The 16803-nt window shown below is 46.5% G+C and overlaps 1 protein-coding gene across 1 annotated transcript in view; it reads right to left on the bottom strand.

Moving 5' to 3' along the window:
* Positions 1–9652: 9652 nt before the first annotated feature.
* Positions 9653–16803, bottom strand: part of MAML2 (mastermind like transcriptional coactivator 2) — a 232955-nt gene continuing 225804 nt past the window's right edge. Inside the window, exon 5 of the mRNA XM_068395492.1 lies at positions 9653–14376. Coding sequence (XP_068251593.1) covers positions 13394–14376 — 983 coding nt within the window. The 3' untranslated portion in view covers positions 9653–13393. The remainder of the gene's footprint in view (positions 14377–16803) is intronic.

Here is a 16803-nt window from a genome sequence, read left to right as displayed (position 1 = left end):
GGAGTACAATCCAGTATCCTCTTTCCTGCCCTTGAAGGCAAGGGGCTCCTATTCCTGCAATTTGTCTGAGAGGTTGTGAGGGACATACGCTACTTTTGGGGAGTTGATGGGTGGAAGATGAAAGCCCTCATTTCTCAGCTGGGGAATTCCTGCCTCTGACGAGGAAGGGGAAGGATGAGAAGTAAGTTTTAGTGCTGGATCTGGTGGCACTACTGTGGAGGGAGAAGAAAGAAGCATAAGGTAACCTTTTTTTTTTCTGCCTTGGAATGGCACTCCTCCATCCATCGTGGGGGCCCCACAGTAGCGTGATGGGTCGGTGACGTGAAGCACAGTCCTCCGCCGTCTCCCAGCTGCAGCTGCTCTGGCAGCTCAGCAGTGTCTCCAGGCAATATCTGCTGCTTCTCTGCCAACAGGTTCAGCCCATCCTCAGCATGCTGATAGATGAGCTCGGGTGGTTCATGAGCGGAGACAGGTTGGAGGCTGATGCTTTGGCTGGGATGCATTTGCTTTGGCCAACTCTGCTACAAAAGCAACTGCGGAGAGCAGAGGTGGTTGTGGGGTTGGCAGTGCCTGAAGGCAGCAGGAACTCAGAATGAGCCCTGGCTTGAAACATCAGCGTGTGCCTCACAGCTCCCTCAGATGCTTCAGTCATGCTGGAGCATTGCCAATGTGCTTTCCAGCCTAAGAAAACTGAGAAAAGTGAAATAACAGAGGTTTAATATTAAATGTCTCAACCAGCGCAGAGTGGAATTTCCCAGGGCAAAGATACTTCTTCACCCCGAGGGCATTCCCCGTGCTGAGTATTGAACACCTGCTTCCAAAAAACAGAGGTGTGATCCCTTCCCAGAGAAGGGCCATGAAAATCCTTGGTAAAGGCAAGGGTTGAGTAACGTTAATGTCGGATGGACCAGCATCCCCGGTAAGAGATATTAATTCACTTTTAGAAAAGAAAAGAAGGAAAGGAGAGAAATGTCCCTGTTCTGCTCAAACATTTCTTCATGGACAAGATTTGAAGTATTTGGCTGCATGGATATGTTGCTCAATAACCTGAATATCTGTTAGCTCAGTGCCCATTGTAAAAATGCTTGGATAATATTCTGTAGAGCACATTCTCACTCTGATTAAACCTAACACAAACCCGAACACATTTCACTTTTATACTATGGTGACAGTGAAGGTGAACAAAGTTATTTTCTTCACTGTTGGGCCTGTGAAGTCACAAGTAATGCAGCTGTGTTCGGTGATGGGCAGCTTAGGAAATCGGGATTGCATTTGCTCAGAGTGAGTATTTGCCGTTGCAAAGAATTTCCCTTTATTCTCTAAGGATGATATCAATTGCTACTAATCCAAATTAACTGTTTCAGTGATAACATCTTTCAGAGAGCTCAGCTGGAGCAGGAGAGGGGAAAGATATAATGAGCAAGGTTTTCACCTTTGCTGTGCTCCTTCCATAATGAATAAAAGAATAAAAGCAGAAGAATCCATAAAAGTCCCAAATGCAGCTGGAAGAGATGTTCCCTCATGCAGAAAACAGCCATCAGTCTGCCTTTTAAAGGTGCTTTCAGAAACACTAGCCCTGGTATTTGGAGAAGATGATGCTGGTGACAGAAAGGTCCAGGGCAAGAGCACGGCCACAGCGCAGGGCAGAGTGGCTGCCCCTGGCAAAGCTCTGGTGTCCACAGGGCAGTTGCTGTGGGGTGTGTGCCAGAACTTAGCCAATGTCCCCAAAGTTATCTAAGCTTTGCAGAGTAGCTCGGGATTGGGAACATGCCAAGGTATCTTAAGAGCACTTTAGTCCTATTCCTGGAGCTGCAAGTTTCTTTAGTTCAGTAAAAATCTGATTTAATGTCATAACCTCTCTGAGAAAGATGTCTCTTCCTTTAGAGACTCTCCATTCCTCCCGTTGCAAGCTAAGGCACTGAATCTACTTGGATCCTTAACTAAGCCTTCCCCCCATAAAGCACCCACTGACCTGAGAATCTCACAAAGAGTGTTTCTGTCTCAGATTTGCTTTTTTCTAAAAGGTTATAGAGAAAGTTCCCTGTTCAGGAACAAAAGAGCTCTGATCCTAGGTACAAGGCAGATTTAACAGCAGCAGCTGTCTCGACCAAAGCAGAGTGGAATTTTCCAGGGCAAAGATACTTCTTTACCCCAAGGGCATTCCCTGTGCTGAGTATTGAATACCTGCTTCCAAAAAACGGAGGTGTGATCCCTTCCCAGAGAAGGGCCACGAGAATCCTTTGTAAAGGCAAGGGTTGAGTAACGTTAATGTCGGATGGACCAGCATCCCCAGTAACACCTGGCTGCCCACCCCATCCTCCCCAAGAACACCGCCCCTGGGAGAGGCCACAGGAACATCGTTGTGCTGCTGGCCAAGTAACCCACCACCGGCCAGGATGCTTGCCTTCTCTTTCTCAGAGAGGAATTTTGAGCTGGCTTTTTTGTCCATGCTGGGGATTATTTGCTGATATTTTAAATTGTGAACTTTATATCACCATTTTATACTGCAGAATAGTTTCTTCACCCATCTGATAAGAATCATCCAGCATCTTTGTGTATAAATCTGTTAGGTCATGCCTGCATTTTCCAGCTATTCTTTTTAGGAGTCCCCTTCTGGTATTTGAAAAGGGGAAATATCTTCTTTAATACTGTCTTCCAGCTTTGAAGCCGTGCTGAACAACAAAGACAGACAAATATTTAATTCTCTTCTAATCCTTTAAATATCCTTACAAGCACTTGGCGTTCACACACTGTTAAGCCCGTCTCCTGTAGCAGCTGTATGTCATCTTCTAACTCTGCCTTTAAAGCCTGCAGCTTCAACTGGGGCGGAACAGGAGCCCGCGATACCTCACCCCGTGGTGGCGGCTGTCTTTCTGGGTGGTATGGAGAAGGATGGTTTTCCATAATAAAGCGATCATCTGGATTGAATTGCGGATATCTAATCCTCACACAAGCTACTCCTGTTTGGTTTTGTGAAGCAAACAAAGACATCAACTTAGACATGCTCAGGGCTGGATTCGGGTATCTCTGGGACCTTCTGATCAGTCCAGCGATTAGCCAGCCTGCCTTGGTAACTTTAACACAAAAGGGCAAGCATAGAATAAAAACCTTTTTCTTCAGGGAAGGGGCTCAAATGGAAGATTTCCTTAACTTCACCCCACAGGAAAAAGCCTGAAGGGGCAGGCAGGACAGTTGGGACAAACCCAACCCTCCCAGGCCTTCTGCCGTGTATTTATGGTATGGGAGCAGAGAGTGATTCGAGTAGCTGCATTACAGGATGGGGCAGGGGGGTGATGTTCATGTGAATTGGTGGGTATTCATTGACTTAAGCCCCACAACACTGTATTTACTGATTCTTTTCCTTTTCTTCCTCAACACGTGTCCTGGTTTGGCCTAAACCAGGCCAATTTTCCTTTCAGTGATTTTTACTTTCAGCTAAGTCTCTTCTAAGTAACTGCACTTTCTGAAAGTAACTGCATGTTTTGCAGACAGTGTCTGCTTCTAGGACTGATAACGCTCGAAGTTTTATAGTTATTACTGAGGCACTAGTAGGGATGTTATGCAGGAAGGCTCTTGCTGTACTTATTCTTAGAGAAACCAAGGTCACTGCTAAATTCCTCACTAATTACAAGTGAAGAGCCGAAGGGGGGTCGCACCTGCAGGGAGGAGCGGACAGGGCAGGTGACCCAAAATTGACCAACGAAGGTATTCCATCCCATACACGTCATTCTCGGTATAAAGCGGGGGGATCACAAGGGTCTCGCCCCGCTTCTGCTATGGCCGATGTCCGAAGAGGACTCTGTCCATTTTCCTGCTGCCCCCGATCCCGATCCGTGCATCCCTGAATCCAGCTCTCGACCGTCGCTAGGCCCAGCCTGGGCCTTCCCAGAGCCTGCCCTGCAGTGCCGGGGGTGATGTGGCCGACATCGGGGGAGCTCGATCTTGGTTTTGTATATATCTGTATATATTTGATTATTTCCATTGTTATTATTATAGTCTTTTTCATTATTGTAGTTCATTAAACTGTTTTATCTTTCCAACCCATAAGTCTCTCTCCCTTTTCCCTTTCCCTTTTGGGAGGGGGGAGGGTTAACAGAGAGCGTCTGCCACCGGTTTAATAGCCAGCCCAGCTTTAAACCGTGACAACATGAAAACTTTCTGCTTGTTTTCCATAGTTTTTCTGTCTTCCTGTGAGGACCCATGAAGACATTTAGTCTATTCCACTGGCTGAAGGCGGACAAACCATACCAGTGTCATTTCTTATAGGTGCCTAACCAGGTCTTGAGGACCTTCAGACCCCAAACCCTCCTCAGACAGTACATTCTCTCATTTTCCTTCCTGTTAAAAACTTCCACCTGGCATCTATCCTGAACCTGTTATTTCTCTACAAATCCATACAGAAATACACTATCTTTTCCCCTGGCAGTGATGATTTCTCTCTTCAAAGACTCCTTGTCCTATCCCCACTCAAACCTCCTCTTCTTTAGGCTAAACCACATGAGGTTTTTTTTCTATATATTTTCTAGACTTCTAGACTTTGCATTGCTTATTTCTGCCCAGAGTACATCATGTTACCAAGGTGCCCCTGTTCTGCAAGTAACCGTGGGGCTGAAATTGGAGGGCCAGACGTCACCATTTTGATCAGCATGGGCATGGAAGCCAGACTTTGGGCTCCTTTGCAAAAATCTTGCCTTTCATCAAAAGACGTAAAAGCCTGGTGTAAGTGTTCTCTGATGAAAGCTTGGATAGCTGAATAGAAAGTAGCATTTCTGGAGCTAATCTGCCATCCAAATGCACAGCTACGCTGTGTCGCCGTGTTGGTGGCCATCGGGAGATTTTTCTTTATTGCACGCTCTCGCTTACTGAAAGCTGAAACTGCTCTAATAGCAGGAGGATTTGGAGGCACAGCAAAGTGTATAAAAAGGACACTATTTCATTTTACCTTTTTTAAAGAAAAAAGAAAAGAAAACCAAAATAGGCCACTTCTGAGGCTTAAAAAAAACCTGATATAACAAAAGAAAATTTCTGAGGTTTTGTGCTGTTTTGTGCACTTGAGTCACTTGCATAAAGACAGTATTCAATGTTGAGAAAGTAATGAAATGTTCTCCAGGATGTTTTTTTTTTTCTGTTTTTTAATGATTTGCTTCTTTAAAAGTCACTATCTTATTGGTATTTGAAAGCTTCTTTTTGTAGCCCTCTAAAGCACCTCAGACATTTTTTACAAGAAGGTTTTAAACTGTCCAGTATAAACAGATGCTCTGTTGGTATTCGTATGTAAGAAGCTAGCAGATTATATTGTAAAACAGACTGGACTAAGTCTTTGGGGTTGGAGGGAAAGTTAATGAATAAAATTAACATGCAATGGCTTTAATATGGTGAGATCCACACAAGTAATCAAGACCATTGTGGCACATTATAATATAAAGATGCAATGTAAATATGGGGAAACTCCCTTGATTAGTTGATTTGTTTCTTGAATGAAGGGAAGGATTGGCTTTGAGGGAGTACTATGCATGAAATCCTGATTTTATCTGTACTAATGCAGTGAACTTGCTGCTCACATGTGAATGGGGACACCACGTAGCCCTGCAGCTTTGATCAGCCTTTTGGGAACATGCATGGAGTTCCTCCCTCTGCTGTAGACATCCTGTGAGCCTGGTTATTCAACAGACCCAAGCTAACACGTTCACACTGAGGAAACCACAGGAGAGAGTACAAGAGGTTTCTTTACATGAGTTTTAATTTGGTGTAGAGTTCAGTTACTTGTAGAGTTGCTATGAATAACATTATGCCAGCTAGAAGTCTTGCTGGAGGACAAGTAACATGGAAAAAAAGCATGACCCTGAAGAGAAAAAGGAACTGAAGGAAGAAATAAACCATCATTGGCAAAGTTGACGTGCAGATTCACAAAGAGATATTTTGGCCAATGCATATATATTCTTAGACATTCCTCAGTATTTACCTTAAAGATACTGATAAGTTTAATGAATCAAATAATATTCAATGTGCATTCTGACATATTTCTCTCTTAAGAACTACACTTTTGGAAAATTTATCAAATTCCTTCTAAAATAAATTTGAAGAGACACAGCCACCTTGCTGAGTCCCCAGATACATCTTTCCTAGAGAAAGTTAGATGTCTTTCATTGATGGAAAATACATTCCTATATGAATTATGCTTATATATTAACCTGACTGGCATGTATGATCAGTTTATGAAACTAACCCTATGGGCTACTTCTATAAGAAGGAGCTTTCCAAATCAAATCCTGAAATGATAACACAATAATTTCTAATAAGGATTTCTCAGTCAGCTGGTACCCTAGAGCTAGTGCTCTTCAGGCACTAATTTAATTTGTTAAAGTTTTTTTAGGCCTCTAGAGTTGAACTTCCCTGTTGTACTTAGAGACCAGGTCAGCACAACAGGCAATTTGAATACATTCCCTGGTTTTATTTTCACCATGGCACTCTAACATAACAGTGACAAGGGCAAATTCTGCCCTTGCGTGATGTTCATTGACGTTCATAACGACCAGGAACATTTCCTTTCATGTCAAACCCATATTGAGGGATAGATTTTGCCATCAGATGTGTTGACTTGAACATGAGCTGCATGGATGCGCCTACACTCAGCATTTCACCCAAATCCGTAACACCACCACAGGATTTTCCCAATGTTCCTGAGCACGAAGGATAAAACAGAGCAACTGTGTCCTGTAGAACAAGGCAGACCAGTCAGCCAGAGTGAAAACATCACAGGCAGCCCTCCAAAAAACGTCAATAGAGCATCTTTGTTGTCTCGAGCTGTGCACAGGAATGCACGATGTCTGGGGAGAGAGGGCTGCACACCAGGCACACGCCAGCCTTTAACTCTGCCGCTCCGGGAGATGCTGACTGGCTCTGCTGTTGCACATCCTAAGGACGACTAAGCAGCTCATCTAACCCTGGTACCCAGGCAGCAGCAACACAAACATCAACACACATTCACCAGGAGCTGCAGTCGCTTGCTGGGTGCTTGCTCTTCAGCACAGAATAGGCTGAATCATTACAGAAAAAACAATAGTTCAAGCTTCGACTCTTTTATAGGAGTTCCTTATAATGAAAATGCAAGATTGGCAAATGCTAGTTTGGGATTGGGTTTCTTTTTTTATTTTTAAACCTAGATTTTTAAGTCCTAAACAGGCTGCTTTTGTCAGCTTGCCTGACCTGTTCTGTATCATCTTTAAGGTCCCTTCCAACCCAAACCATTCTATGAATCTACGATTCTATGATATGGACTAGAATTTCACCCTGTGAGTCTTCCAGTAAGGCAGCAACTTGTGGCTGAGCTAGTTCACAACCATTTTGTGCACTGGAAGAAAAAATTAAATAAGTTTTATATTTAGATGTGCACTTGGGGTATGATTTGGAACCCTATTAAAGGGCTCTGTCAAAGGGGTCTGCATGACCCAGAGTGCCTCATTTGAAAAAGAGAGTGATGTAAGCGTTTATCATGGAGTGAACTTTTATTGCGTCAGGATCCTCTCCATGTCATCCCCGGTTCCTGTGCCTGTGAGACTGCTGTGCTGCTGTGGGAGGAGCAGCAATCTTGGCTGTGCTGCCCATCCAAGCTGGTAGCGCTTCCCACCGAGTGATTGGGATGCAGCAGGAACAGTCAGCCCTTGCCCGGATCTGGTGCTGTTCCTGCTGTGCTGCGTCTGGCCAGGCAGGGAAAATGCTCACTGCCACCTGTGTCTCCCCGCCTCTCCATGTGGTCTTGCTGGCTACATCTGCCTGGGCACAGGAGACATGTCTGGGGACATTTTCTGGCACTGAGGCCACGTGGTGGCTCATGTCCATTTCATTATACCCTCTTATCTTTCTTATCCTGCATCCAAAGTGGGAATGGCTCTTGGTCATGGGACCTGTTTGGGTGGGTGGTCATTGCACCCAAGCACTACCAGGGACCCTCACGGCCTGGTGGCATGGACAACCATGCTCCAGGGCCTGGGAAGGGTCCCTGGATGGTTTTCAGCTCACTGATACAGATGTAGCTCTTCAGTTGGGCAGCAGCCCTGCCTGAGGTCCCCCCATCCCACGAGCCCTGTCTTCTGCCTTTACAGCTGGGGTAGACAAAGAGGCACCTTTAGGGCATGAGTTTCTTGACCTACTTCAGACGTACTCTCGAATGAGTGGGACTGTGCCCTATTTTTCACTCTCGAGTGCGAGTGGAGCAGCATGTGCCCAGCTCACTGTCTGCCACCTGCGCAGGAGGTGCTGAAGTGAGGAGAGAGCCATGCACCTCCTAGGTACCTCCTTGCTGCAGAATCTCCAGCTGGGACAGGGAACACGGGCACAGCCAGGGTGCTGGGGCCCAGGGCAGGTGCCAGCATCCTTCTGTCCCTCCCTGTGCAGCTCCTGAATGCCAGGGAATGATGCAGGAACTGTTTATGGGGGCAGTCAGATATAGTGGAGGGATGAGCAGTGCTGGCAAAAAAATACGAGGGCAGCAGCCGGCAGATCTGAGGTTGTCGGGTGCAGCCAAGAGCAATGTCTCCTCACTTACCCCGTGGGTAGATTTAGATTAGATATTAGGAAGAAATTCTTGACTGTGATGGTGGTAAGACACTGGCACAGGTTGCCCATAGAAGTTGTGGATGCCCCCTCCCTGGCAGTGTTCAAGGCCAGGGTGGATGAGGCTTTGAGCAACCTGGTCTAGTGGAAGGTGTCCCTGCGCATGGCAGGGGGGTTGGAACTAGATGATCTTTAAGGTCCCTTCCAACCGAAACCATTCCATGATTCTATGAGGGGGACTAAAAGGGTGGAGGTCCACAAGCATCACCAACAGCAGTGAAGCAGTTAAGGTGTGGGGACTCTTTTTTTCTGTTTGCTATATCTGAAAACAGCACAGCCTTCGAGTACGGGCACCACTGCACTGACATTTGTCCCTTTGAAGCGTCCCCTTCACCACCTCTTGCAGCTCAGCTCATGGGGTGGGAAGGGACACCCTCTTGGAAAAATGAGGAAAGCCTCTCAAGGAATGGGAAATCACTTCCTCAGGGCTGGCCTGCTAAAAATAGCCTGACAGGGATGAATACTTGTGTGAAACAGTCTACAACCCAACATGTTCTGGTGCACGCTGGAATTTCTTTAGGCTAAAATGAGGTGTAATGCGATGCAGGCACGGAGAGGAGGAGGAGAAACTCATTGCCTGATTTGTGGCATCTCATTAGGGGTCTCTGCTAGAGGGAGAGAGCGGCAGATATCTCCAGGGCATGATCCAGGGCAGAGCATGGGCCTGGGGACCTGGCCAGCCCTCTCGGGGTACCCAGCTCTCTGCTGTAACTTTGGCAGGATCCCAGAGCAAATTACTGTGCTGCAAGGCTACACCAACCCATTCACCAGGAGCTAAAATACCATGTGTTATTTGCTAACCCTTGCTGGTAATGAAACCATGACTTCAGTCAGTGGGAAAACATCGCAGCTCTCTTGCAAAGAGGCAGACCGAGCTCCCAGAAGCCGCCAGATGCACATTTTTCTCACCCCTTCCTAAAATATCACTGTAATTTTAATTTACTCAGACGAAGGAGCAGTTGACTAAACAGACATTCATTATAAAATCCATATTAAGAAAAGAGACACTTGGGATAATTTTGATTGATTTACTTGGCAGAGTTTTGATAGCTACTGAAAAACATACTATTCATGTTTAGGTGAAAAATAAATGGAGTCAAATAAGTGTCACTGCATAGTACTAGGAGGTATATACAGCCACATGTAAAAATGCATAAACACAAACATTTCTGTACAGCAACTTTTCCTTTCAGTCTGTATAGAGAAACACTGGTTTATAATATGGGGAAAATATAAAGCAGACATACATGCAACAAGGACATGACAGTTACATAGGTCCCACCTGCCTCCCAAGAGTTACAATAATAATAACAATAATAATAATAATAATAAAAGCCTTTTTCAGGGAAAAAATTTGAAACCTGGAATGTTTTCATGTTGAGGTTTCCAGAGAGCTTCAGATGTCAAACATCATTATCTGAAGGTGATTTAAAGGCTTGATTCAAAGCCCTGTGAAGGCAATGGAAAGACTCCATTGGTTTCAGTGAGCTTGGGGTCAGGCCCAGCTCTTTAACCATGATCCCATTCTGCCCTCCCCCGAAATCCAAAGCTGAAGTCTGCAGATAAAAATAAGCAATTGTATCATACAAAACTTTGTATATAGAATACAAAAGGTAACCGCTGACTTTTTGTATAAAATACAACTTTTTGATAGTATATTTATTTCACATATGTATAAATATAACCCAAATAATATGATTTTTATTATTCCTACCAAAATATTATTACTTTTTGGTGTTGGTTTTTTTTTTTTTACAAAAGTTTACAAAACAAATAATTCTTTATATTTACAACCCAATACTGCGAAGAGTGCCCAGTTAATGATGAAAAATAGACTATAAGGGTAGTGCACTTAGCCATTGCAAAGAAAGAGGAAAAAGACACTAGCTCCATTCATATGTTCTGAAGAAATGATACTGGATTCAAGTTTTGGTTGCAAGAGTCTTTCACAAGCTCACATTTCAAATGCATCAGGCATTTCTTTGCCGGACTGCAAACGGCCTCTACCTTTGTTGAATTTACTTAAGACAGGATGAAATTTTGATTCTGGGGATGGCACTCACAGCCCAGTGTCTTCTCCGCTCCAGGTTGAGGCCAATGGGACAAAGCTCAGCATTGAATCCACCACTGCATGAGATCCTGAAGTCTTGGGACCAGCTCCTCACCTACACAATTTTTTTACATCATTTGAGGATCTGGAAAACAACCTGGTCTTAATACAGAAACCAGTGGTGGCTTTTTCAATGGCCTGAGAGGGTAGTTGATGTTACCAGGCTTCAGTGCCCATTGCTCCTGATGATGCTAACTCAGCCTTGGCCTTAGTGGCATCGCAGTTGTCTGTTCCTACCAGAGCTTCAGCAGTCACTGCTGACCTGCTCATGGATGGGGTGTGGGCCTGTGTGTGAGGCAGATGAGACAATCTTCCCTCCACTTTATATTCATGTATCTACTATTTCAGTCTAGTTTTGCACAATTTATAAGGGACTCATTTGTTACACAGCGTCTGTATCTCTCCAAACTTAGGTGGGGCACCAGTGACTTAGGCTGAAAAGCTCTTTAAAGACTTGCATAAATTTATACTGGCATATCGAAGGGACCACATATACCCCAACCAAAACTGGGGGAAAAGACGGAGCTTTCTGGGCAGCTGAGCCACCACGTTACACAATGCAGGGGTGTGCAACGATCACTAGCTGGGGCAGCAGAAGGGACTCTTCAGCAGGCTTTCTTGTCCCTCTTACAAAAAACATGTCTGGGAATGACCAACATCATGGACCAGCCCACCTCAACTGGCATATCCAGCTAAATGCCCACGTTGTACCTTTCCTGGAGGTGCTGGTGCTCGTTTGTGTGATGATGCTTCTTGAAACATCATGAAAAATTGTGCCCACATGAAATGACAGGGTGAAATGACTGGAAAAGCCTTATTAAAACCTCTCTTGAGAAATAGGTCAGATAAGTGCCAAGGCTATTGTCAAGTAGTCTACTCATCCCACTGCCACTAACAAGGATGAATAAAGCATTTGCACAGGGCAGAGCAGTGCCTCTTGGCGCTGAGGCATGTGAACGTAGGCATTGTATTCCTTTGCTACATCTAGTTTTAGCTAATTTACAGGAGGTCGCGAAACACATCTCACCACATCATTTTAAAGTACAGCATTTTCATTTGAATTGCAAGATTGGTTCCCATCTATGAATCCTCCTGTCTGACTTACTGCGGAGTAGCTTTATGGTGACATAGCACCTCCTTATGCCCTTACTGACCAAGTCTGTAGGGGAAAATTTAACATGGTCGAGACTATTCCCTGGCACCGAGGTCAAGCAGTGTGGAACAGCCTGTGTCCTTACTGCTCTGCTTTGTTAGCCTCCAAGGCATGGTGGCTGCAAACTGTCTATGCGAGCGGTCCATGCCACAGGTTAACTCCCTAGTGATACACAGAAATTGCTCAGGGCAGTGTTAGCTGGGCCATCCCCAAAGCCAGAACAGATGATAGAATCCAGTGCCCAGAAATATTCCCTGAAACCGTTTCATTTACAAGCACAGATGTGGCTGAGTGGAGCCTCCTACTGCGAGTAACCTAGGTGGTTATAACTGATCTGCATGCTGGTTTCAGGGGCAGGGCCTCTTGTACTCTGCCCGACAGAGGCTGTGGGGACCTGGGCCATCATCAGACCTCTTTCAACTCCCCCCATATGGCAAAGCAGGATGGAGCCAAAATGCTCTGCAATCGAAAGAGTAGCCTCTCCCCAGACAGAGATGCTGGCATTTCTGCTGGGGTAAACCTGCTTGATAGAGGAGGACTGGGCTGAACTACCTGACACTCGCCATGGGTTAAAATGAAAATAGGGATTGTGGCTTAGCTGAGCTACTTCATGCATTTGCCCTTCTCTAAGCTGGACTGGGAAAGTAGTCAGTGAGGGTCAAATCATGAGCACCTTTCTCACTTAAGTTGTCCATTAAGTCACTGGAGTCCCTGGGGTAGGGCAAGGTGGCAAAGTGAGGCTCCTGAGCTTTGGTGTAGTTCATCTCATGTTCCCCTCAATGCCCAAAATGATTGTGCTGCTGGCAGGACAGTAGCCTCCTCCAATACTCGCTGCAAGCACTGATGAAAGGGAGAAGGCGAATGCTAGAGCACACTGAGTTATGACCTGGATGATCTGTTTCCTTCTTCCCTTGGATGGGACCACATACCCTTTTGTGTGCTACAAAATACACAGGGTTTAAACAAAAACGTCGGGAAAGCAAATATGAGTTTGTACTGTGTAGAAGTAAACAGTTTTTGTAATGCAATGAGATTTACACAGGACTTGATACTGTCAGGGCTGAGCAGTCCCAAGGAAGTTAAGGGCTGTGAACATGATGACTGAAGAACTCTGGGCCGCTTGGGCTCTTACTTGCACTCAGAGAAATGATGTTCCACAACCCATACCACTGTATGGTGCTTGCGTGCATGGGAAGCTAAACATGTTTTTCCACGCAGCCCCCATGAGAAGAACTGATGAGTTCGCAATGCGCTGGGCACCCGTGTGGGGAACAGACCCTTCACGCGTTCTCAGTCCTTTGTGGCAGGTATGAATATCACTTACATTATCATTTCATTGGGGGAGACTTCAATTTTTTTCCTAGAGCAACTCTTCAAACAGGGCAGTTGCCCTACGTGGTATTTTAAAGGACAGCTCAATTACTGGAGCGTAAATTAATAAAGCAGGTTGTTGGCATCTAAAGAGAAAGCTAATGTCCTTGCTGCCTCTTCATCTGGTTCACCCTTGGTACTGTCACTTACGAGTGGCTCCCCAAAATTTCATCGAGGTTGATGTCTTTCATCCAGTCATCGTTACCAGGTTCCGTTTTCAGTAAGGAATCTATAAAGTCTGAGTCACTGTTGAGCGCAGGTCCTATACTGTCACCTTGCTGGTTCAGAAAGTCAAATGCTAGGTCATTACCATGGTCACTCCCTTGGTAAGCCCGAGAGTTTTGGTTGGTAGATGTGAAACTGGTTGATGGCAGAGATGACGGAGGTGTCATACTTGTTCCTGGCTGATTCAAGGCAGGCACAGTCTGTCCTCTCAGCTGGTTAGGTCTTATGCTGAGACCTCGTAGTGAACCAGCAGATTGTCCATTTAGAGTCTGGTGCATTTGGTTTGCAGGAGGCCTCATTTGGACTCCCGCTGTTAAGTGATTAGGAGGTGCCAATGCACGCTGAGGAAAATGCTGGTTGCCTACGTTGCGTTGCAAAGACTGGTTAGGATATGGAGTGCCAGCGGGGAAACGGACCCCTGTAGGTTTCAGTGCATCCTGCTGCTTCACTGCAGCTTCTTGCGAGGCCCAGTTCTGAGCAGTGGCAGCAGCTGTGATCATCACGTTGGCCGGCCTTTGTGTGGGGATACCTGTGGCTCCATGGTTCAAGGTTGGCCTTACTTGCTGCGAGTTGACCACTGACCCTGTCCCAAAAGCCACTACGTTGTTTGCCTGGGTCATGGTTTGCTGTCGAGACATCATGGGATTATTCTGACTGGGCAGGACTTGATTTTGGTTCCTGTGTGGCTGCATTTGGTTCATTCCTGAAGTCACGTTATATGCACTTGGTTGGTTGCAAGGAAGGTTCCCGTAGCAGCCCATACTCCGAGCAGCAGCAGCAGAAGGCATTCGCGTCCCAGCAGGGGTGGACATGAGGCTGGAGCTCTGAGGCATGATGCTATGGGTTGAAATTGGGTTGGATAAGGACACATTGTTGGAGCTCATACTGACAGCTGGTGAACCACCTGGAAAGGAGAAAACAAAAGTGTTAAAACAAACATGAATGCATCAATACATGTTGTCATTCAAACGCCAACAGGTTAAAAATCCAGTTTTCTAGCAGCAGAATTTCTTGAAGAAGATACTTTGCTCTTAAGAAGACTTGCATGAACTTGCTCAAGGCCTTAAAGATGCCTGTCATCCAATGGTGGTTTGGTCTATATGAAGCCTTTGGTGGTCTTTCCATTCCTTCAGAGGACATCAGATAAGCCAAAACCAGTGCTCATTGTAAGAGAAATATTGGAGCAGGGAAGAACAGACAGAACCACTGGGCAGGAGAAAAGACTTTTCTGCCTTTTTTAATAGAAGCACTAGACACTTCAGACAGGACAAAGCCTGTCTAAGTGAGCAGAGGCAGAAGAGATCAAGAACTTTTCTTCTTTACAGGGCATGGCTCATCCTGACTCCCTCTAGAGACAATGGGACGTGATAGGCACCATCATCAGGCCCCTTTTCCACCTTTCTTAGACACCTACAGCAGTGGTATCCATCCCTTCTGGAAGGGCCTGTCCCAGATGATAGCCAGAGCCAAGACTGCATCTCACACATTTGCAGCACTCAGAGCCTCCCTCCCAGCCAGGTGCTGTGAGAGCAGCTCAGCCCAGTCCGTGACCTGCTTGTCCTCCTGCGTGGCGTCTGAACAGGCACGAGGACATGGCTTGGTGCTGTGCTTGATGAGTGCCACCCCTGTGCCCCTTCTAAGCTCTATTCCCAGCTGGGCTATGGCCATTTGCCCCTGCAGAAGCTGACATAACCATGCGGGAGCCACACATGATACCTGATGTGCAGGCATTTGTTGCATGTGAACATCGCCTTTTGTGCATGAGAAAACTAAAAGTTATGTGTTGGCATGAATCGTAGAATCACAGAATGGTTTGGGTTGGAAGGGACCTTAAAGATCAGCTAGTTCCAACCCCCCTGCCACAGGCAGGGACACCTTTCCACTAGACCACAGAATCACAGAATCACAGAATCAATCAGCTTGGAAGAGACCTCAGGGATCATCGAGTCCAACCGTTGCCCTTACACCACCCTGTCAACTAGACCATGGCACTAAGTGTCATGTCCAGTCTTTTCTTAAACACATCCAGAGATGGTGACTCCACCACCTCCCTGGGCAGCCCATTCCAATGTCTAATAACCCTTTCTGAAAAGAAATTCTTCCTGATGTCCAACCTGAACCTCCCCGGCGAAGCTTCAGGCTGTGCCCTCTTGTCCTATCGCTAGTTGCCCGGGAGAAGAGGCCAACTCCCACTTCACTACAACCTCCCTTCAGGTAGTTGTAGACTGCAATAAGGTCACCTCGGAGCCTCCTCTTCTCCAGGCTAAACAACCCCAGCTCCCTCAGCTGTTCCTCATAGGTCAGACCCGCCAGACCCTTCACCAGCTTGGTCGCCCTCCTCTGGACTCGCTCCAACACCTCAACATCTTTCTTGAAGTGCGGGGCCCAGAACTGGACACAGTATTCAAGGTGCGGCCTCACCAGTGCCGAGTACAGAGGGACGTTCCCTTCCCTAGACCGGCTGGCTACACTATTCCTAATAGAGGCCAGGATGCCATTGGTCTTCTTGGCCACCTGGGCACACTGCTGACTCATGTTTAGCCGGCTGTCGATCAGCACCCCCAGGTCTCTTTCCACCGGGCCGCTTTCTAACCACTCTTCCCCCAGCCTGTAGAGCTGCATGGGGTTGTTGTGGCCGAAGTGTAAGACCCGGCACTTGTTCTTGTTGAACCTCATGCTGTTGGTCTCGGCCCATCTATCTAACCTGTCCAAATCCCTCCGTAGGGCCTTCCTACCCTCCAGCAGATCGACACTCCCACCCAGCTTGGTGTCATCTGCAAATTTGCTGAGGGTGCACTCAATCCCTATGTCTAGATCATCTCTAAAGATATTGAACAGCACCGGCCCCAGAACTGAGCCCTGGGGAACACCGCTAGTGACCGGCTGCCAGTTGGACTTTGCCCCATTCACCACCACTCTCTGGGCTCGGCCATCCAGCCAGTTTTTAACCCATTTAAGAGTCCACCCATCCAAGCCCCGGGCAGCCAGTTCGTCCAGGAGGATGCTGTGGGAGACAGTGTCGAACGCCTTACTGAAGTCTAGATAGACTACATCCACAGCCCTGCCCTCATCTACTAAGCGGGTCACTTGGTCATAGAAGGAGACCAGGTTGGTCGAGCAGGACCTGCCTTTCATGAATCCATGTTGGCTGGCCCCGATGCCCCGATTGTCCTGCATGTGCTGTGTAATGGCACTCAGGATGATCTGTTCTATCACCTTGCCTGGCACTGAGGTCAGGCTGACAGGCCTATAGTTCCCTGGATCGTCCTTCCGACCCTTCTTGTAGATGGGCGTTACGTTTGCTAATTTCCAGTCAGCTGGAACTTCTCCA

This window comes from Nyctibius grandis, chromosome 2 (assembly GCF_013368605.1).
Source record: "Nyctibius grandis isolate bNycGra1 chromosome 2, bNycGra1.pri, whole genome shotgun sequence".
NCBI lineage: Eukaryota > Metazoa > Chordata > Aves > Nyctibiiformes > Nyctibiidae > Nyctibius > Nyctibius grandis.
Note: the sequence above shows the minus strand (reverse complement) of the source record. Positions and strands in the feature narration are given on the sequence as shown.